Source organism: Linepithema humile, chromosome 1 (assembly GCF_040581485.1).
Source record: "Linepithema humile isolate Giens D197 chromosome 1, Lhum_UNIL_v1.0, whole genome shotgun sequence".
In the NCBI taxonomy this organism is placed as follows: domain Eukaryota; kingdom Metazoa; phylum Arthropoda; class Insecta; order Hymenoptera; family Formicidae; genus Linepithema; species Linepithema humile.
In genome coordinates this window covers 2,223,890-2,246,804 of record NC_090128.1, presented here as the reverse complement: position 1 = coordinate 2,246,804, position 22,915 = coordinate 2,223,890, and the positions used below count along the sequence as shown (strand labels likewise).

The 22,915-nt window shown below is 32.3% G+C and overlaps 1 protein-coding gene across 6 annotated transcripts in view; it reads right to left on the bottom strand.

The window, feature by feature from the left end:
* The window catches only part of lola (longitudinals lacking), a 205,232-nt gene that overhangs the window by 22,291 nt on the left and 160,026 nt on the right, over positions 1 to 22,915 (bottom strand). The window contains exon 7 of one of the 6 annotated variants that reach the window (XM_067348273.1): positions 10,078 to 10,750. The exons of the other annotated variants lie outside the window; for them this stretch is intronic. Coding sequence (XP_067204374.1) covers positions 10,422 to 10,750 — 329 coding nt within the window. The 3' untranslated portion in view covers positions 10,078 to 10,421. Of the gene's footprint in view, positions 1 to 10,077; positions 10,751 to 22,915 lie in introns of those variants that run through there. 6 annotated transcript variants of the gene reach the window in all.

Genomic DNA, 22,915 nt, shown 5'->3' with positions numbered 1-22,915 from the left:
GCGATGTTAAGAAAGAATGCAGATCAAAAAATGTAGCAACGCTATATTTTCTACACGCTGAGTGTTTAGATTCCATCATTTAGAAAACTTATTATACGATTCTATGTCCTGTCTTACATAATAATTCATTGCCGTTGACTCGTTTACAATAACAATTGTCAGTAAAACATTTATCATCTACAACTTACATATCGTCTATGGTGCACAGTATTGCTTGTCCGTTTTATCTTAGTGCAGTGCATACAATATTTAATCCTTGCCACACTCATTGAATCTTCACTCGTATTCATTCCATTATTTTCAAATCATATATGACTTTAATTGCGAACGCATCAAGCTACACATTTTACCAACGACTAATCCAGGTAGCAAAGTATCGCCAATACAACGCCGTCAAATTACGTATTGTCATTTTATTGATGACACTTTGTTACCTGAGTAAATTCTTTTTCTAGCAAAATTTTGTATTTTTTTTTGTTTTTATACTATATTCACCATACAAAATACTCACAAACATGACTTTTACTATGTTTTTTTATCATTATATACGCTTTCAATGTTTTATAAAAAATGATAAGTTATATAGAAATACGGAAAAGCGTGGCTGGTATTTTATTGTTTGACAATTACATGACGATACACATAATTCTATATTGCATATACGTCGGCAATAAAAAGCGACAATTTTACATTCATTGCCTCGCAATTTTGCGTTTAAGTATACTTGCAAATACCAACTGCCCGTATTCGTAGAAAAATTATTACACGTTAATATAAACTATCACTTTTCAAAAAATTATTGCTGCTGTTTCACATCGCGCGAAAAACTTTCTCACACATCTCACATAGTTAACCATTCGACGGAAATTCTGTTATTTTTCATCTTAAATATATAGGATTGTCCTGCTTGATTTCTTGTTAAATAAACGAGGTATATATATATATATATAAACGTATATCTATAAAAAATATTTCTTTAAACAAATTTAGCAATATTCCATAAGTTTAGCTGTTGAAAAAAAGAGTGTATCTATATTTATTGAGCTAAATGTTATAAAAAAAAGTTATCAACATTGCCAAAAAATTATCTCTTCTAATCACACTTGTATAGTCATTTTCTACAAACTAAACTATATTGCCTTGAGACGTTTCGTTTTTCATAATGATTTACTTTATATATGAAAGCAAAATATTGTCCCCGATAAAAGATAATCATTTAGAAATATTTTTCCTTAAACGCGGACGATGCGACGTACATAAACACGCATAATAGGAATTAATTTTTACTTCTTCATTTTATTATAAAAATCAGTCATTCTGTTGTGCCTTGTTTCATGAGCAAAAAAGAATCACACTTGAATACTTAAATAATATCGATCACCCAGCACGGTGGGACAATATCATTTATATTGTTCAATCGCAGTAATAGTTCTTTCGAAATAGGCTCGCTTCTTCCCGACGACGGGTTCCACTTCCTCGAGAAAAGTAATTCTATTTGTGAACGTTGTTCTCGTGACGTAGAAGATAATCCTTGCGCCTGAATTTCCTGCCGCATACCGTGCAATTGTGCTTCGGCAGCACGCCGCAGCCCTCGCGCAGATGCCTCGTCAGAGAGTCCGTCCACGTGTAACGCTTGCCGCACTTGTGACACGTGAATGGCCGGTCATAGTTCACGCGGCAGTGTTCCCTTTTGAATTCTGAAACAAGTCGCATAAAGGCCGACGGTGAGATCGCTGATTTCATCGACGGCCTTCTTTAAACTTTTTTGCGCTCGGCTCGCGATAAATATAACAATTTATTCGAGTCGATCATTTTGAAATCAATACTACAGATTGGTTTTCATAAGAAGTAATTAATAAAAAAAATCCACATCCACATGTAGGAGATAGAGTTGCGTCTAAGCATTTTAGTTTTCTTGTAATATTAATTTTGTTGACTCGTATCTTTTTAAAAATTACAGATTTTACAGTTAGCTATAACATGTTACTTAAACGCATGCTAGGACGAAAATATAGACAAACGTTTAACTAAAAAAGTTGAAACAACTAAATAGGAAAGATTTAATAATACGATAGTTTTCGTGAGGTTTTTAGAATCATTATGCGGATACTCGTTCTAGTGCTAAAAAATTATAAGATAATAAGATTTAATTAAGAATAATTAAAGACTAAGATATTGAATTAAAACAGCTTCTTCTTTTTTATTTTTCGGCACAATTTCTTTTCAAAGGTTCAGCAGTAGATTCTAGCAGGATAATAACGTTAAATTATTAACTAGCAATAAAAACTCAATATATATATGTGTATATATAGAAAGATATTTCTATTTATTTATTTTTGTGCAATATAAATTCGATCGAAATACAATAGCAATAAAACATTTTAGCTAAATGTAGCGTCATGAGAATTTCACCAATCATGTATAGGAAATATAATAATGCTTAATATATATAATATATATTAATATTAATCAATAATTTCGATATTTTCAGACGTGTCTTAAAACGCGTGTGATTTCAAATAATCTTTACGTCAATTGAATACAAATGTCTGTGTAACTGCACGTATGCATACAGATACATTCTTTCGTTTCTTCTAGCGTATATGACGCGTTTTTTTCTTTTTCATTGTTTTGTGGTATTTTTACTGAAAATTGATTGTCGTAACAGAGCATGCAGTCTTCTATAGCCCGCTACCACATTTCTCGCGTATGCTGTCATATAAAATTCTTGCATTATAGAAGCCTCCTTTCCTTTTCCGTATTAAATCGTCACTCTGAAACGTTTCCATTCGTTAACATAGCCAAGAACTCTCTCGGCTACTTCTTATATTAATCTCTTAATGCCCAAGCCTGAGTTAATTCGGCCTCGATATTCGCGAGGGCTATATAAGGGCATAAAAATTACATTTATTTTTAACACTTTATTGCAGAAAAATCCGAGCGTCAAGCGGTTAACAAACAATAAAGTTTTTTCTGAACAAATTAATAACTTTTAGCAAAGTAATAATTTCCGCTTATGGATGAACGAAAGTAGGAAAAAATAATAAAAAATATTTTAAATTAAAAAATTTGATCATATCGTGATTTTCTATAGTAATTATAAATAAAATTGTAATTTTTTTTGCTCGTTTATGCTCGAATTTAATCTTTCTTTTTTACTTTTCATATAACTTGAACCTTTTTTCATATTTTCTCGTGCTGATGTGGCCGAAACATTCTTTATATATTGATTAATAGCAATTAATAGTTTTTGCGCTCGGAGACAATCGTGCTTCTGGTTCTTATAGCTTTCTTTATCATTGTTTGCCTTCAAAGTGCATCTTCTGTGTGTGCTTATTTTATTCATAAATTAGCACAGATGATTCGTGTTTTTATTTTATTTTATTTTTTTATTTTTGTACAAAAACAATAGAGTGCTGTACAAATAGAATAAACCACAAGCTCGGCAATAGTTAAGCATATACATATAACAATCTATGTAAAGAAATCACTTGCTGTTAACAATTTTAAATTCACAATAATAGTTCAATCGTAAAGAAACTAAATCTTATTTTCACACTTATGTGCAGCATATCGATTACGAAGCGGTACATATAGAGATGATTTTCTTATGTATCGATCGCTGTACAATGATTTGAAAAGTTATTATTACTATTACTATAAGGAGACCATTATATACATCTTTACTCTATAGGTGTCAGCAGTAATGATTAGATAATTTAAAAATTTAATATTTACATATATTTATATTTGTGTGATTATATAAAATAATTAAAATTATAATATTTAATAATTTAATGTCATTGAAATTCAATATTTTCTTCCATGGTTAAAAAACATACACGCGATAAAATAACGGATGACGATTAAAAGCAAGAGTAAACCCATTTTTTAAATAAATAAATAGAATAAATTTCGTATAACAGTCAACGTTTCTCGGTGGTTCTCCGTCTTAACACATTGCGGACCGTATGATGCTGATTGTATAAAAATTCCATTTTTTATGGAAAATATATACAGGGTCCATAAAGATTGGGATCAAATTTATATGTTAATGGGGTCCAATAAGTGAAAAAAGTTTATAAATCTGTGTTCGAAAATGCTTAAAGTTATGCATTGTTAAGCGTTCAAAGATGCACGAGAAGAATTGTTCGGTAATTATTTAGATTACACCTTACCAATTCTTCTGCCGCTGAAATATATTGTAAGGGAGGTTTTTCTGAGTAAATCCCCGCGTAAGAACCACGTGGGGGACGGCACTGGTTGTAGAGATATAAGAAATTAAATTTATGCATGTACTGTAAAGGTACTTAATTAGCAGAGGAAAATTTAACTTGTTATATCTCTGAAACCAGTGCTGTTCTCCACATGTTTCGTGCGGGGATTTACTCAGAAAAACCTTCCCTACAATATATCTCAGCGGCAGAGAAATCGGTGAGATACAATTTTATCTGAATAATTACCGAACAACTCTCGTGAATCTTTGAACGCTTATAACGTTTTAATAAAGTATTTTCGAACACAGGTTTCATATAAACTTTTTGCATCTCCTGGACTGCATTAACACACTGTATAAATTTGATTCTAACCTTTACGGACACAGATATTTTTGTTTGATAAAAACGTCGCGCAAAGATACTCGATAGACGTGAACTGACAATTTTCGACAAAAATAAAACACATCTGCGGTCCGCAGTGCGTTAAGACATTCTAACATGGCGCGCCCTTGAACGAGAAGGCGCATATCATCAATTTTTTTATGTACATTTCAAAAAACGAATAACTAATTGACTAATATGACTTTCAGAAAATAACTAATATGTTTGATTTTTACTATTCAACAATCTTATATAAGACGTGCATAAAATCTCATGTCTAAAAACGAATAACAAAAGCGTTAGTTGTTTCGCTCAATAATTAAAATGGATCTAATCGCGCAATCATAACGGCGCAGTTGATTGCTTAAAACAATCGATGAATCGATCATTGCCGAGCTCGCGGGATCACAGTATGTGTCCGTGAACTGTCCACATGTGCCGCTGGAAGTTGCATCGCTGATGAATCGCCTTATTACAATAGCAGCACAAGTATTGCGGCAACTTGTTGCACTCCTCTCGCAGGTGGCGGTTCAAGGTGCTCTTGTTCGCGTAAGATCGATGGCACTGGAAGCAGGGATACGGTTTCTGTAAACATCAAGTGAGCGGGGTCCTCGACGACCTCTCCGTTCTACCTGAAAGCAAAATTCGAACGGTGATTAGTTACGCACGATGCGTATTCGACATTCGATAGATTTAATCGGCTTGTAATCTTCGCGATGCGTTATTGTCTCCGACTCTCTATTTCATCTTCGATCGGTTTCAATCAAACCAGCCATTTGAATTTGAAAATGAATGATAACGTTAGTACTTTGACAACATATACAAAATGATGGATTCTTTTTGCAAATTTAAGGAACTATTTATACACTTTGCTTAACGAAGTTTGATGGATAGCTTACATTCAAGCTAGAGTTATATGTTAAAGTGCTTTTACAAATAAAAAAAGAAATATTCTAAATATGTGATTCGATTCTTCTTGAACGTGATAATCTTCCAAGTCTTCGTGGTTGCATCTTCAGATAGCACTGCCATTTACAAATGATCTTATTGATAAAATCGACTAGTGACAGGTTGTGAAGCATTGGCAACTAGGCGTATTAATAATAATTTTATTATCGCGTAATCTAGAGCACTTGTTATATTAAAATGATAATAAACTACAATTAAACACCGCAAACGGGGTCATATTTAACTAAGGCCTCGGTGAATGTTCCGTTTAACATCCGAAAACAAGAATTAGTGAACTTATCACAGAATTTTCTCACTCACAGAATAAGCGAAAAGGAATCTTCGAGCGGTGCGCAGCATTAGTAGCTCTTAATTTTGAAATTATCACCTCAGCTTATTTGCGATTACAATTCCCCGCCTTTCAATCATCGGTATTGTGCGTCGATCAATACAATCAACACGGATATTCTCTATATTTTTATATATCAGCGTAATCTAATAGCATTGATAGTTTTATTATGAAAACCCTCTACCACTGAGATGAGATAATGTATTTGTTACAATATAATTATACATGCAATTAACAAATAAACTAACATCTTAAGTTACGTAACCAGTGGCGGATTCACATTTTTGGGGATTTAAAATTGATATTTCTTGATTTTATTCTTCTATTAAAATCTTTTAAAAAAACGTTCACATTAAAATATATAATAATTTAAAAAGAATATCACAATTATTCGTCTACTTATTATAAAAGAATTACTTCTAATAAAATTAATATACGTATAAAATATACGCATAAAAAAAATTCACCGTATTAAAAAGATATACATAAAAAGATATACATAAAAATTATAATGAATGTAAATTTCATTGTTATTAACACGAGTTTGATTTAATAAAACAATTAATAAATTTTAAGATTAAAAAAATATGTACAATTTATACATGACAAGTGATACATGTAATGTCCTTGGCATCGCGGATTTATTAGTTTATAAGTAGATCCGCCACTGTATATGCAAAGAAACAAAGAACAAGTGTTGAGTAAAAACTAATTGCATACAATAGCATTATAAGGACATAAAGTGCAAATTTTGCGAAGTGTCATCTTCGATCTCGATAAAAGCTGAAAGTTAATTAGTTTTCTTTTAATTTGATAAAACAGATTAATAATAGTTTTAATTTGATAAAACAGATTCATTCTCTCTCTTTTTCATTTAGAAATTCTTCGCAGGAAGTACTGATTATATAATTATGTTCTTCCCGCGGTAGTTCTTTCTGCGTATTCTTATCTATTCTTCAGTACATCATCGACGTTCTTCCTTTCGTTGTAATTTCCATCTTGACTAATTATATTAAATTTTGAACTTCTTCTTGAACTTCTAATCTTTCAGATAACCTTTTCGCAAAGGATCGTATAAAGGATACCAATCACTTATATTCCATAATCCTCGCAAAATAGGACTTTCAATAATAATACAATCTATCAGTCCTTAAGAAATTTCAGCTTCTTCTTGTAATTTTATCGATACTTTTATGTATCGCAGTAAATCGCAAAAAGTATCACAATATATCCACAAACTTACTACAAAATATGGCAATAATTCGAGGCATTATACTCTTCGAAATATACAATTTTTGAAGTAGCGAAACGCGTAGTCTCTCTAAAATTCGCTGAATTTACAATTAGATACTAATCAGTCTGCCAATTTAACGCATGATACGCATAAACTGATTTTTATATTCATCAAACATCAAAGACCTATTTACTAGTCGACGACAAAGCTTCATAGGTTGCTCGGGTATGATAAATGAAGTTTCGACATCAAAAACGCGCGTTGAATGCGCGCGTTCGCAATAATACGTTTGGAGTTCTTCTTCATTGCCGACGCGATGCGACTTTGCAGCGATACGCTAAACTCTATGTAGTCTTTAGTGATGTCTTCATGATGAACACTCTTGACGTGACGCTTGCAGTTGTCAATTTGATGGAACTCTCTTTTGCAAATCGTACACTTGTACTGTGGCATCTTGTCACATTCGAGTTTTAAGTGACGCGATACGCTGCTTTTGGCCTTGTAGCTCCTGCCACATTTGGGACAAACATGCCGCTGACCTGAAATTTAGAGAACAAAAGTGTTCATCACTGAATCTTGACGAAACGGTGGAACAATAAGAGAGTGCGCGTGATCTTTGAAAGCACAAATGATCTCTTCAAGCAGGCATTTGTGTTTACTATATATGTATATATATGAATGAATAAATTAATGTAAAGAAGGTCATGTCGCTACTTCGTTAGTGCTATATTGTTAATTAATCAAAAGTTTAACAAGAAAATAATTGAAAATTAATGTCGGTAATTTTGCGGATGATCTTCTACGTTGCTGGTTGCAAAATCTTCATGTAGTTAAAGAAATAAATGACACGATATAGTGGTTAAAATATCGCTATCTTTATCGTGTCTTTATTTACGAGTACTTTTAGAAATGCGCACAAACACGTCCTGCTTGTGATTTTCGTGAAGCAAATTTGTCACGTGCATCGAAAATGCAAGCTTGACGTATTTGTGCTGAAAAAATCGTTTCGGGGAACCATTTGAAAGGATGATCGAGATTTATATTGTATGGTAGATTAGAATATGCGCATATGTAAAATATCCCACAAAAGCAGGTAGAAAGCTGCCGATGACTATGAGTCGTCGGCTTCGACGTGATTTTTTTTTCATAACATCACCTTTAAAGCACACCAAAGATTAATAATTAGCGAAAACAGGCCAAGTAAACGAGATTCGCTACCAAGAAGACGAATAGTAATCAGATGCGTGATAAAATGCAGAATCAAAGATAATGCGGAAGTAAGCATTCAGAGTTGCATGAAATCTTCGAGATTCACGATTCTTTCTTTCACAAAGGTAGAGACAGAAAGACGTTAATTAACGAATGATGATCCTTATATTCATTAATAAACATTTTCGAATGTCTTGCGAGTGACGTGGATGGGAGTTAGGCTAGGTGCAATTTGTGGAAATATAAATTTTTATTGTACAACTTGAGGGTTTGTTCAGTGGAATTGTGAAGGACGTGGAAGAGCGGTTAATAATTCCCGATGGATTAAAGCAGATCTTCCAGTGATAGCGAGATTATTTCACCAAGCTTGTAACAGATAAGAAAGAAAAATGACAGATTCTTTATTTTTGATAATTAAATTCAATCTTAACAAAACAATGCTAAAAAATAAAAATATAATGCTAGAAATACATTCTTCTCTATCTTCTTTATCGATGGGAAGAAACACGTGACGTTCGTGCTCCGTTTTCTTTTCTTATTCCATCTTCGAGGCAGCACATTTTTTCTCTTGTTTCGAAAATTATTAAAAGCATGTCGATGAAAAAGATGTTTTCCTAAGTTTTTTTATATTATCAACGACAATTTAACATTTTTTCCCGATTAATCTAATCTTCTTTTTCTCTTTAATTATCTTCATGGAAGTGTTTTATATGCCTCTTCATGTTGCAATGCTGCTTGAACTTCTTCCGGTAGTACTTGCATCTAAACTGCGGCGGTTTATTACATTCTCGCAAGTGTCAAAAACAGGGAATGTTTCCAAGAGTAGGTCTTGCCGCAAAGTTGATAGACGTATGATTTCGCCGATCTGCTGGACGTTGACTGAAAATGACAAAGAAACTAATGGCAATTAGAAATAGAAGTCGTTTAATTGATTCAATCTCGAAAAGTCTGAGTAATCTTTCGATGCTTTGAAATTCATAATGCAGATTACCGTCATGATTATTTTTAATATCATTAGAATATCATGCTCTTTTTTTAGTTATGTATGTTATTTACAAAATGTTTTATTTAGATACCGCACCTTATTATTAGATTTTATGATGTACTAAAAGTAATTATATACAAAACATAAAATTGAGGCAATATTATTTACAATATTTTATATATATAAATATGTTACCAAATTCTCTATTTTGATTAATTTAATTGTGAATCTAAAACAATTGTGTGGTGAAATCTCTACGTGTGCAACAACATTGCATTATAAATATAATCAATCATAAAGCTCACATCTGCAAAATAATTAACAAGATACTTCTTGTATTCAAATTTCTACAAAATAATGGCGCTTAAATATTAGTCACACTGTCGCAGACTTTCTTTGCACAGGCCTGGCCTCAGATACAGCTTCTTCATGTAAATTTTCCGCTGGAATTTCCACGCGTCACCTGAAAAAAGGTAATTAATTGATTAGTATGTGCGGTTTAATAAAAAAAGAGCGACACTCTAGCGATTGTTGCTGCATGAGTCTCAATTTGCGATACAGAGCCATACATAGCTGAAAATATCGAGTAAATCATTTTGTATAAAAACGAGGAACTAAGAAAGTATGTAATTTTAACATATAGCTTAAAAAGTATAATATTATATCATGTTTTTATTTACGTTCCAAAATAATCATCGTCCAACAATTGTAGTACAAAAATACACTTCTTTAAATTTGCTATTATCAAGACAAAATATTTAATTGCTTATAGAAGAAATTTCGTTATTTATTGGAACATGTTTTTTCTTAAAAATTGATATTACAAAATATTACAAAAATTAATATTGCAAAAAAATTAATATTACAAAATTTATACATTAATATAAAAATTGTGTATGTGTGTGTAAAAAATTATATCACTCGCGTATTATCAAAATACAAACTATAACATAAAAAATATGTTCTCAAAATACAAAATATAAAATAAAAATATATTTCAACAATACAAAATAAAAATCCAGGATCTTTTAGAACAATATAATTTAGTACATTTCCGTTGTTAATCAAATAATTTTTATATCTGTTGCTTGTGAAAATTTATCCAATTTTTACCGGTTGTAAATTATGTACCAATTTTAGGTGCGCTTTTAAATGATGATTATATATAAAACGTTTCTTGCATAGGTCGCAAATAAACTGCCGTGGTCGGCCGCACTCGTATCTTTTATGTTTCATAAGAGATGACTTCAACAAGTAAGATTTGTTGCAATTCTCGCAAATAAAGTTCCGCGTCTGTGTACATTCGTTTCTTTTATGACTCCAGAGACAGCCTTGATTCAAGAATATCTTGTTGCATTCGTAACATGTGAATTGTTTTCTTGTCCATTTGACCGTGCTCTTTTGCTTCTGTCTTTGCGGTTGTAAATCTGCAATTAAACAAATAGAAAACGATTAGAATTGATCACAGAATATTAATGATTTCACAAAGTTGCTGACGTTCCTAATAAATAACGAACAAGATAAACGGAAGTCGAAGGCACGGGATCAGGAGAATCATTTTGCGATGTGCGAAATGACATGATTGAAAACACGCCAAAAGATGCATAATTGAAATGAAATCAATATTATTCATATTATTTTGAAGGAAATTTATTCTGGTTTTATCTTCGAGAAGATGGGAAAGAATTCTTTGTTTCAGGAAGAATTATTTTCGGAATATTATGAAAGAGAGGAATATAAATCGAAATAATTAAAAAACAAAACATTGACATTTTATGATCTGCATGCAAAAACATTTTCAAAGATATATTCTAAGAGTTAATCTAACATAACAGAAATAAATCATTTAGGCAAAACATAAAATAAATATATTTATTTTAATTTTCATTCTTATACTATGTCTTTAAAAGCAAATGTACATACATACATATATCGAAGTGCATCTTTACACTAAATTCTTTAGAGTTACCGAGTCTAACCGTCTTGATCTTGATACATCAAGTAATATAAAAAAATTTTAACCGTTGCTACTCTCTTTATTAAAAAGCTATTAACAAGTAAAATAAGCAATAAATTACAGTACAGCTTAATAATAATATTATTATTTCTATCCTGTTTTGAATGCTGTTGTAATATAAATGTATTTATTCTTTTTACAGATAAACTTTTGTGCGTCGCGCTTCGAATCGTCATATTTGTTCCGTCGTGATTTCGCAATATAATAAAACGCGCGTCGGGAGTGCGGGAGTGTCGTTATACCGAGAGTGCCGTAATAGTTTCGCGCGAGTACGAAGTGCCGTATTCTGGCGAATCGTTTTGATGAACGCATAACGATAAATATTGGGACACGATTTTTTTTTCGACTTTGGGCTCGACTCGGGGGAGGGAAGGATCGGTTTTTATCATGGGATCCCGATAAAACCGTGGATCTCTTCAGTATCAGACGTGTCAACATACGTCATGCCGGAAAGCATGGGATTGGTTAATTGCAACTATGAAACATATGATCTGCGGCGTAGAAGTCAACCCAGCGACTTCGTCAGTTCCGTTTGTTAGACACCGAAATGCTGCTGGGATACCACACGCTATCCGGTTGACCCCATGATTAATCGCACCTTACTTTCTTCGAGCTTATGCTCTCTGCTTTGAGAGAATCGTGCCCCAATTTCGTAAATGTGATCGTCTGAAGCGCGGACGGAATTCGCGCGTAACGTCGCAGCTTGAACAGTTCGATTCACCTGCGACGTCGGGAGTGTCGCTTAAAGTGCCGTGCGATTTTCGTATTCGCGACGCGATTTTTGCGAGTGTGAGTGCCTTGAAGGGCCACGGAGAAGAAGGGCGCACCGAGATCTAAGGGGCATCGGATGGAGCAGCGTTGCGGTAAGTAATGTATCATAAAAAATGCATTGCAGAATAACAATTTGGTTTTAATATTAATACACTATTTTCTTAAGTTCTATGTTATACTAAACCTTGAGTTTGGCTTAAACTGACCTTTACCTAAACTAACGCTAAAGTTTCATGAACAATTCATACTTGAACTAAGCAAAATAATTTTTAGGTATAAACATATTATTGAAAAAGTTTCTAATTCAGTGTTTTTTAATTTTCAAATTAGATCTTAGTTACGAAATGTTTTAAATTTATTTTTTTTAAATAATTATCTTTTTTAAATGTATGTAACAATATTCATATTTTAATGCACTTTAATAATTTTTATCATTTTCCTTAAACAAATTTAAAAAATACATAAAATGCAGTACGTCGCTTCTGTCTTCTAAAAATCATATATACTTAAGTAAATAACTTGTCTCTCTTAGGGTCACTTTTTTCAACGTCGGTTAACGTTAACCGATGATTTCAATTTGTGAATAGAATTGCTAACATGAATAAAATAGCGTCATAAAAAAAAAAAAAATTAAAAATTTTTGTCACCTTTAATGAAGATATTTTATCTTTCATATTAGCAATTCTATTAACAAATTGAAATAGTCGATTAACGTTAACCAATGTTGGGAAAAGTGATCCTTAATCACCTAAATAGCCGATGATCATTTTGCTTACTAAAAAATTCCTCTCCAAAATAATGTTTATATAAAAGAGTAAAAACAACAAAACACTTATGCATTTGTACGTATTGTATTATTTAATTATTAAGAACAGCTTGCAGAGTCACGACTTAAAATAATGCCCTTTCTTATTCAAAGTTCTATAAAAGTGGATAAATCGCTTTACTGCAAAGTTTTGCTATAACAAACCATTCAAACAAATATGTTATAGTAATGAAGTCATTGAATAAATTTTATAAAATTTGATACATATGTTGTTTCATAAAATATTCATAAGACATTAGCGGTATCTTAAAAAAATTAATTACCCTTGTCAGTTTCGATGCAACGTAATTATTAACAGTTCTGATTATTGTTTAACTATTATAGGAAAATCATGTAATACGCTGTAATAAATAGCAACTGCACACTCCATAACAAAAATTAGTACACTCTATAATATTTTTTTTCTTTAAATTCAACGTAATATATTTTCTCGCTTTCTACATCTATGCTTCGTGATGTGTCATTCTTTGTAACAATCGTTGCAATAAGAAAACGTAATTACCATAGGATTTATTGCAGTCTTGCTGGTTCGTATTCCATTAATGTACACCAATAATGTAAATTGAGCTTTTACCTTATTGCTACTTTAATTATAATATTCTTATGCGACATTTGTCGCATTTCGATAGTAAGGAAATAATTAACAATCATAGTTATATGATATTTTATACGGCATTTGAAACTACCAGTCACTAATTTTAATTGCAATATGTAGTATTTTCGTGTTCACAAATTGCATTTAAGGAAATTTGTCGCTAACTATGAAAACCTAGCTTAAGTAAGGCTTCGCAACAAGAGACATGATATAATATAGTTATCTGTATGTAGACTAAATTGTTGCTTCGATCTTTGGTTAAGTCTGTTAAACTTTTACGCTCACTTGAATAGGAATGTAATACATTCTTCGTCAGGATAATATATTCTTACATTTTAAACTTGATAATTTAAGCTGTTCTTAAATACATGATATCTTTGAGGAGGAAGTTATCGCTCATTTATGTACATTGCTTTTGAAAAATTTTAAAGATTATACCCTGCATAAATCCTGATATATTAGAAATGAGTTTGGTAAACGTAATTCTTTCCGCAATAATATTACATATTTCGAGTTGTAAAAATTAAAAAATTGTCATAAAGATTAAAAAAATAAATACACTACAATAAAAAATAGGGAACTCTTTTCAGACGATTAAAATCGAGGAATTTTTAAACCATTAAAACTCGGCGAAAAATCGCAGACAAAAAATTGAAAAAGCGTTTGGAAACCTTTAAGTTTCGAAAATCTTCAATATAAACTCTTAGTGCCTTTATGCATTGCCAAATAGCATTCATTGAGTTAACAAAAGTTGAAGTCAGGAAATAAATTAACTATGAAACTGTCAAATCTATAATGTGAGGATAATGAGATGTTTATACAAATTAAATGTTGCTAATGTTTACTGTCTGGTAGGAAAAAAGTAATTGAGGGCATTAGCTGAAGGCAACTTTTGTTAACTCAATGGATATCCTATTTGGCAGAATATGCGAATGCTAAGAATTTATACTGAAAATGATCAAATCCTGACCGAAATATGTACCAATTGTAGTTACTGAAAAATATGTAATTAGCAACTTGCGTAGCTCGAATTCTCTTTATTATTTGTGTTAATTTATTTATTCAAATGAGTCTAATATTCTTATTTAAAAAAATGACGAATTTTTCGTATATCGTTATTCTTCGAAACGTCACAATTGAAGCACAAAAATTTTTGCGAGGACATGACTAGAAGCAAAGAACGATTCCTTCAAGTATTTTTATAAAACTGGACCCATTTTTCACGATACTTTTGCAAGTCCACCGATCTCTAGACCGTGACCCCAGATGTTTGTTTGCGTCCACGTTGTTTCATGTGAGTTTTCTCGTGGCGAGTCCAATTCGATCGTATTTTCGTCTTGTAATCGCAATAGTAGCACTTGTACTGCGGCTCCTTGCCGCACTCGTCTCTTTGGTGGCACTGCAAAGACGCCTTCCATTTATACTTTCTACCGCAGCGGCCGCAGACGAAGGGCTTGTAATTATCCCAATGTTGTTCATATTGAAAGTGTTGCTGGCCTACAATCAAACAAGCCCATACGCGTGAGAATAGCCATTAGATAAGTTTTATATGTGCAAAATGATATTAGGATGAAGAATCTATTATTTGAACATTACTCCTAAAATGAATGGATTGCGTCAGACTGTTGCATTGCTAAAAAATTAGAATTGATATGAACTACAATTGCTGGGATTATATTTGGTTTCCTTAAAACATAAATATATCTTGCGTGCCGCTACATCGTCGACGCATGACAAAAATTGAAAAACGAAAAAATTAATATAAAAATTTTTATCGAACATAATTACGGATATTCAATTTCTATGATCGAGTATCATTGTCGAATTGAAAGATAAACGTGTAAATTGGTTAATATTTTTTTAAAGAAATCTTAAAAAATGTTAATAAAAAAATAGAATAACATATATTTCTTATTATTTGCATTAATTTTCTATTTTTATCGGTAATATAAAATGCGCGTTTACCGGAAAATGCGGATTAAATTTGTCGACACCCCAATAAATAAAAAAAAATGTAGATTTTACATCTGGAAAACATGCAAATATGCATATTGAAATAAATCATGCAAATAGATAAATATATAGGATATTCCCATTCGTAATTATGACATAAACATGAAATAGACCTGATATTAAGTGTTGCATAATTTTACTTCATCAAATCTCCAACGAGTAAAATTTTATACAATATATGAGACAAGGTTTTAATTTAAAAAATTTTTAATTTTTAAATTAAAAATTTCTGAAATAATTTTTGCATTAAATAAATGTTTTATTACAATGCAATTCTCATAAAAAATTTGTAAAATTTTATTTAAAAATGTAATATCTTAAGTGTTTTGCACAGAAAATTTTATTATTCTTAATATTTTACTATTATAAAAAAGATTTTACTATTCTACGTTAAATTTTAATTTTTTGTTCTTTATCAAAAATATATAATTATTATAAAATATAATTAATAATTGCAATTAATAATAATTAATTAATAACAATTAATAACTATAATAATAATAATAATCAATAATTATAATTAATGATTATATGTATTTTATGTAATTATGTAATTATGTAAAATACTATATTATATAATATTAATTATATATTTAATATAATATATTTATTACATATTATAATAATATTGTAATATATATTATATTATAATTATGTATATATATAATATTGTATTTACATATATGTATTATACAAAAAACTAAATATTGAGTTCAAAGAGATAATTTTATAAGCATTATTTATAACAAAATAATTTGTTCATTTATATCGTGTTCTGTTGATTATAATTGATTTAAATTATAATCCTTGATCCACTCGTCCTCTTCAGGATTAATAGTAATTTCGGTAAATGACATTAATAGTTATGTAATTCTCTTAGATGGAATAACCAGTAACGCTGTCTTCTAGTTGTAAATGAGCAAAGGTGACAACGATAAATCTCATCGCATTCATTTCGTTGGTAACTACTCTTATGAGAACTCCAGGTGCGACGTTTAAAGGTAGAAGTCATCGTCAATTGATCTGAAAATAAAGAATACAAAAAGTGTGTCAATATGAGTGTGAAAATAGATGCAAATCAGCTAAAATGCGATGATGAACAAATATCTTATTATAAAAGATTTTTTTCACAATACAATAATTCTTCCCTTGATATGTATTAATTACGATATTCATTAAATAATCATGATATTATGTATCAAATTTTTCAATACATTTTTTCACGAGTCTCATGCACAATCTTCTTTCACCTATAAAAATCATAATTGTGTTTACAAAACAAACCACCGTATAAAAACCGTATAAAAACACAGGAGCCCAGAAACCCACTACTGCGCAATAAAAAACAATACGGACAAAATGACGAATTTTCGGCACACAATATGGACATAAAGTGAAATCTTTTTGGCTGAATAATTAAATTCATTTCTTTATTATTTGTCGAACATTTTCGCTAACACAACGATTATCAGTGATACACTCACAATGATGATAATGATTTAAAATACGCACAAAAAACCACAAATCAGAAAGAATATACTTTATGCATATATATTTGCACGTACGTAATGCAGGGGTCGGCAATATTTTGGCACTTGCTGGCCGCGTTTGATATCATATATGATTAAATCATACGCGTAAAATATCTAGCTAACGCGTACAAAATATAGACGGTCACCTAGGAAATAACATAAATTCGAGTAAGTTTAACAATAAATCGCGTTGTCGACCCCTGATCTAATGGGATCGATTAAATCGTAGATATATCTTGATTACATTAATGAACAATATTACGCATTTTTCTCGGCCATTTATTCAGTAATATTATATCGCCATTTTAACGAAATTCCGCGTAACTCCATTTGCATCATCAATTCACAAAAGAAAGTCTAACTAACGCAAAAACTGTTCGCAAATATTTTAACATTAAGTATTCGCGAAGATTTGACGCGAAACACGCCTGAGAAAGTTGCAACAGAATATAAATGTTGTCCACAATGTGGATAAAACAAAGTATAGGATATTTCACAGTATAAGAAATGAGAGTTTCTTTACTACTAAAAATATTGCAATGCGAAAAATCACTGTACGTGGAGTTACAAGGAATTCCTACTATATTCTTTTGTCCTCTATTCTTATAGTTGTATATCCAGAAGAGCTCCCAACGTAAGGAGAGCCAAAACGCTTACGTACTAATTATTATCATCAATCACCTTAACAACTAGAGGTATCTCTTTGGTTTCGCATTGCCTCTTTAGACTTGTTTCGCCCGCGTATCCGAAAAATCATACATGTATATATATATGTATTATAATGCATATTTACATATATAGTTGCGCGTGTATGTAGTTTCTATATGCACTCATGTATGTGTATATATATAGAATCTTTATATTTCATCTCTTTGTGTGTGTGTATATATATATATATATATATATATATATTTCTTCTTCTTTATCTTCTTATATATATTTATATATAAGGTGACTTCAAAATAACTCTATAGGCATCTCGTGTACAGCCATTCATCGGCTTGCACGATGACTCGAGTATTGCGTAATAGCTGGCCTCATTTATATTGGCACAAAAGTCGCAAAATCAACGCGAACGCGTGCGTATATCGCGCGCATCAATTACAATTTGTTGCTTGCTTACAAATATTACATCTCGCACGACGATAGAAATCGCCATTAATCGCCATTAACGTTGTCACATATTGTTGTTCGTGTTAAATTTGCTGTTATATTTCATTAATTATATTTGATCTGAAAGCAATTATGTGCAGATCTAAATTAATTTGAATAACAGACGAGCCTTACAATCGCGACACACTTTCAAATTGCCAAAAAATAATGACAAACAGTCCTGTCCGATTAACATGTCAATATTTGGAATTTTGTTTCGAAATTCGGGGAATTGAAAATGGAAAATTTCTCGTCGGCGTGCGAGAGAGGTGCAACGTCGTCGCTTGCATCTTTAATGCTGGGACAATCGCACGTATGTTTCGCGTCGCTCACACGTTAATAACAAATGTATATCTCTCGCTTCGTACAATTTCCTCTTTTTTTTTTTTATTTTTTTAAATTTATTTTCAGTCTTTCCGCCACTGTACATCTCGTTTCGCATCTTTAATCGCGAAATTGCGAAATCGCGTGAAAAGCAGAGCTTTTCCCTCTCGTGCTGTGTGTACTTCGGCTCATCTCTGGTTCGATAACATGGAAAACTTGGAAGACACATTCCGTTTGCTTTCACGTTTCGCGCGAGATCGACGTTACGCTGTACGCAATAATGGCATACGTCGTCGTCGATCGCGCGCATTCTGCACATACACGTATGGAAAAAATTGCAACAGATATGTAAATCGCTTGCTCACATTTCCATAATTATTTTCGAAACATTCTCTGTCGGGTGACATGTGAATTGTGGGTTGGTCGCTGTAATATTGATAAAAGTATTCCGCGAATATACTCTGAGAAAGATGTCGAACATGTGTGTAATAGAAAACTTTCCGCTGTATCTCAGACATGGTAAAAAATGTCCTACTGCTTTGATTATTGCTGAAACAGATCTTATCGAATAACTTGCTGGTCGTTTCTAAATTATTCATGCCGAATATCATGATATTGTACGCCTTCGCCGAAAACGGAAGGATGACACTGCAGACCAGGATCGAAGGATCCCTGTTGCATAACAAGAAACTAGATATCATATGCGACGCGCGGGCGTCGCATTTTACAACAGCGCGTTTTGATCACATTTTTAGGCACATGGAGTCGATTTGGACGACGCACGAGGATCTCCTTATCAATAATTTGATTTTCGCAAGGAAGCTGAGAAAAGGAAAAATTCAAGAGTCAGCGGAAACGCAAGATCGCTCGGATGTGCGAGATACTTTCGAAATTTTCAAGGTCAACGAAGAGGAGCACGTCGAAGCTGAGAGGTTCGCAGTCGCGTTTGCTTTCACGAGTAGTGCCGATCGATATTTCGCGCGGGAAAAGAATCCCGCGATACTTTGTCGTTGCTCGTCGAACTTGTGATCGCGCTTCATCAAATTACGTCGCATTCCACAAGATGGTGACTTGATGTTGAATCAAGAATACCGATCGGACGATCGTGATCGTAAGATATCGGACAATCGAGTGAATTTAGTTTAGAGACAATAGTCGACAGATGCAGATCGCTACGACCGCACAGACACAGATCGATCATCAACGATGTCTAGATCTAAATTGAGATTATTCAAGACTTCTTCAAAGATCTAGCAGAGCTTAGCTCGAAACTACGAATTTCTAGGACAAAGAGAAAAAGAGATACATACGAGAAGTAGATATAGATATCGGGAGCGAGAAAGAGAGAAAGACAGAGGAATAGAGAAAGAGAGTAACACTCAAAGATTTTCTAGATCTATAGAATAAATACGAGACTTTCTCCACATTTCTACGGTCGTCCTAAGATAATGTTTATCTTATTCTTGGTCGGGACAAGGCTGCTCGGCGGGCTTGACTAGAATTCAGACAGTTTTTCGTCGATTCTTTGGTCCTTAATCGAGTATCTTCTCGAATTCGTTGGATTTCGAAGGAAGCTCGTATGTCGGGCACACGCGAGGATTATTTCATCAAAATTCTCGCAAATGTTTCTACAGTGTTTGAAACGATGCTCGCGTCGCCTCGTTGTATTGGTATTTACATCGGTCACATTCATCCCGATCGTCGGAATTAATTAATTATTAAAACACATGTGGAAGTTAATGCAGTAGAAGATTAATGTTGTTTAACTTCCTATGGCACACAGAACAAAAATTCGATCCACTTCGATAAAATTGGAAAAGAAGCGTAAATTTTTGTCATAAGATTACACATTTGTCTGAATTTCCACTCTATATTTTGAAGAAAATATCATTTTTCGTTCAGCAATGTATTCCAATTTAATCAATTAATTAATTAAAAAAACAAATGTATATAAAAGATTAATTAAATACGCACATAATTATTTAACGAAATGTATCGTGGAAAAAATTAATAAAATTTCAAATTCGCTGTTGAAATGGATCGGAAATGAGTTTAATGAGTAATTTGTCCCGACCAAGTATGGAAAGACTGCCTGCCTCCAACTGCAGTGTATAGCTCACTACTTGTACGGTAATATATCATTGTAAATTATCATTACGTCATACGTATAATATGTATGTGATATACATAATACATACACAGTATATGTACCTCTTTGATTTATTATATTCTCTATCTCAAATATCTAATGTAGAATAAGTTGTGACCTGCTTAGGCCGTTCTCTAGACTAGACGACTTTAATTCAGATGAAAAGTCGCGAACAAACACACCCAGGAAATTTATTCGTATAAATACTTTGCAGTATCAATTTCGTCTCTACGTTTACCAAATATCGAATCAACAACAATTATATCTTTAGACTGCAAAAAAATTTGTTTGGTGCATCGAATAGTTCGCGATCTACGCACAATTCTATGACGGACAAGAACTATTTAATTGCCTTTTCCTCAGGCAGTAACAACGGATGCCATTAATATGAAAATATTTCAAATCTCAACAAAACGCGGAAAATATAAATAATTATAAATTATTGCAACTATATTTTAATTAATTTGATATTTATCCAAATTTCGCATTGTGAAAGTAATCTTTATAGAACATTGAAATTATACTCTAAATTATGCTGTCGCCTGCTCTTTAAAAATCAAAGTTTGATATTACAAACTCTTGGGCGAATCTATCAAATAAATTTAAAAAATTGCAAAAATTGGTAATAAAATCATATAATTATATGAATTTACTACTGTCAGTACCGCCAAGATCTCTCTTCATCGTAAATTATCGAAATTTCTCCGTCTAAAGACGACAAGAAGTTGCAGACTGGTCTGAGACTAGATTTGGTGAACAGTCCTTAAGCTAGGCTACACTAGAGAGCTAAATTCGGTAATCTATGTATGTGGGGGATATTTCGTTGCGCCGAGAATTTTCCGCTCCTTCTAACTGACGACCAAGCCTCAGGTCTCCTACGTTGTTTAGCCTCTATCGGAGCGCATTCTCGCATTACTTATAATTAGTATAAAAATAATTGGGCAATCTGCAGAAGACTCGAAGATGCCCCAAAAAAGTGTCCTTACTTTTTGCTAGGTTATTTTTAATTGTTGCTTTTACGTGACTTGGGGGGGAGGGGGAAAAAAAAAAAAAAAAAAGCGTAAAGTGCACACGACGCTTGAAAAATGAAAATAATAAAATATTTGTTCGGCAATGTTTGGCAACAGATATTCAGATGTTGTGTGCGATAGTCCGGAATTGTTGGCAAAAGTGCAACAAACAGAACAAGGCAATTTCTTCGCACTTTTTTGGCAACTTCTACAAGTCTGATATATTCAACAATATTCTTATTCGACTTTTTATCCATTTATATATATATATATTGTTAAACGGGATCCAACAAATGCTAGCTTCGCGCCGCGATGGCGGATCACTAATGTTCTTTTTTTTTTTTTGTTTTTTAATGTTTACTTCATTTTCTTAGTTAAAACGCTCTTTCTCATCCTTTCTTTCTAATATCGTACAAACGGCAGGTAAATCTTGCCGCGACTCTTACTCTGGAAAACGATATTGAACGAAAAAATTTTTTAAATCCTAGTATATAGCGCAGTTGAAATATATATTGTCTTATGTAATGCACATCGCTAATGTTTCAGTGCTAGACAAAAATGTATCTTTGGTATATGTTTCTTAAATATCCATTTTACGTTAAACTACTTTTTACGCGATACCACGCAGAGTGAGAGATCTCCATTACGAATAATATCTATCTGTGCAATAAAATAGGAACAAAAAAAAAAAAAGAGAGCGTCTGAATTTTGAAGACTCAAAAATCATTTCTTTTGCCCTGTTTAGACCGGAAAGTGATCCTACTTGTGGCTCATACGAGTGGATAGTTTGACAGACACGTGAAAATTACACTGAAGTTGGCTTTTAATCGCACCAACGGAATTTTTTTATCCAATTAAAAAAAATTATTTGGGTTGATATAATTGAAGGCCAACTTTAGTATAATTTTCACCCGTCAAACTATCCATTCGGATGAGCCACGAGCAGTCTCATCCTTCGGTTTAGACTCGGCTTTTTGGCACTTGTTTTGTAACAACGCGAACGGCGCGATATCTCGAGTTAGTTTAACGGAAACCCAATGCCTGCGGAAGTTTATCGTTCAGATTGGCACAATATTGTATAACGGCGTGGAATTGTCGCAATTCTCCATCTCCGTTTACTCGACGCGATGTAAATCAAGGTTTTTTTTTAATTTTGGCACTCTCTCTGAATGTATCCCCAGCCTCAATCACAAAATCGCAACC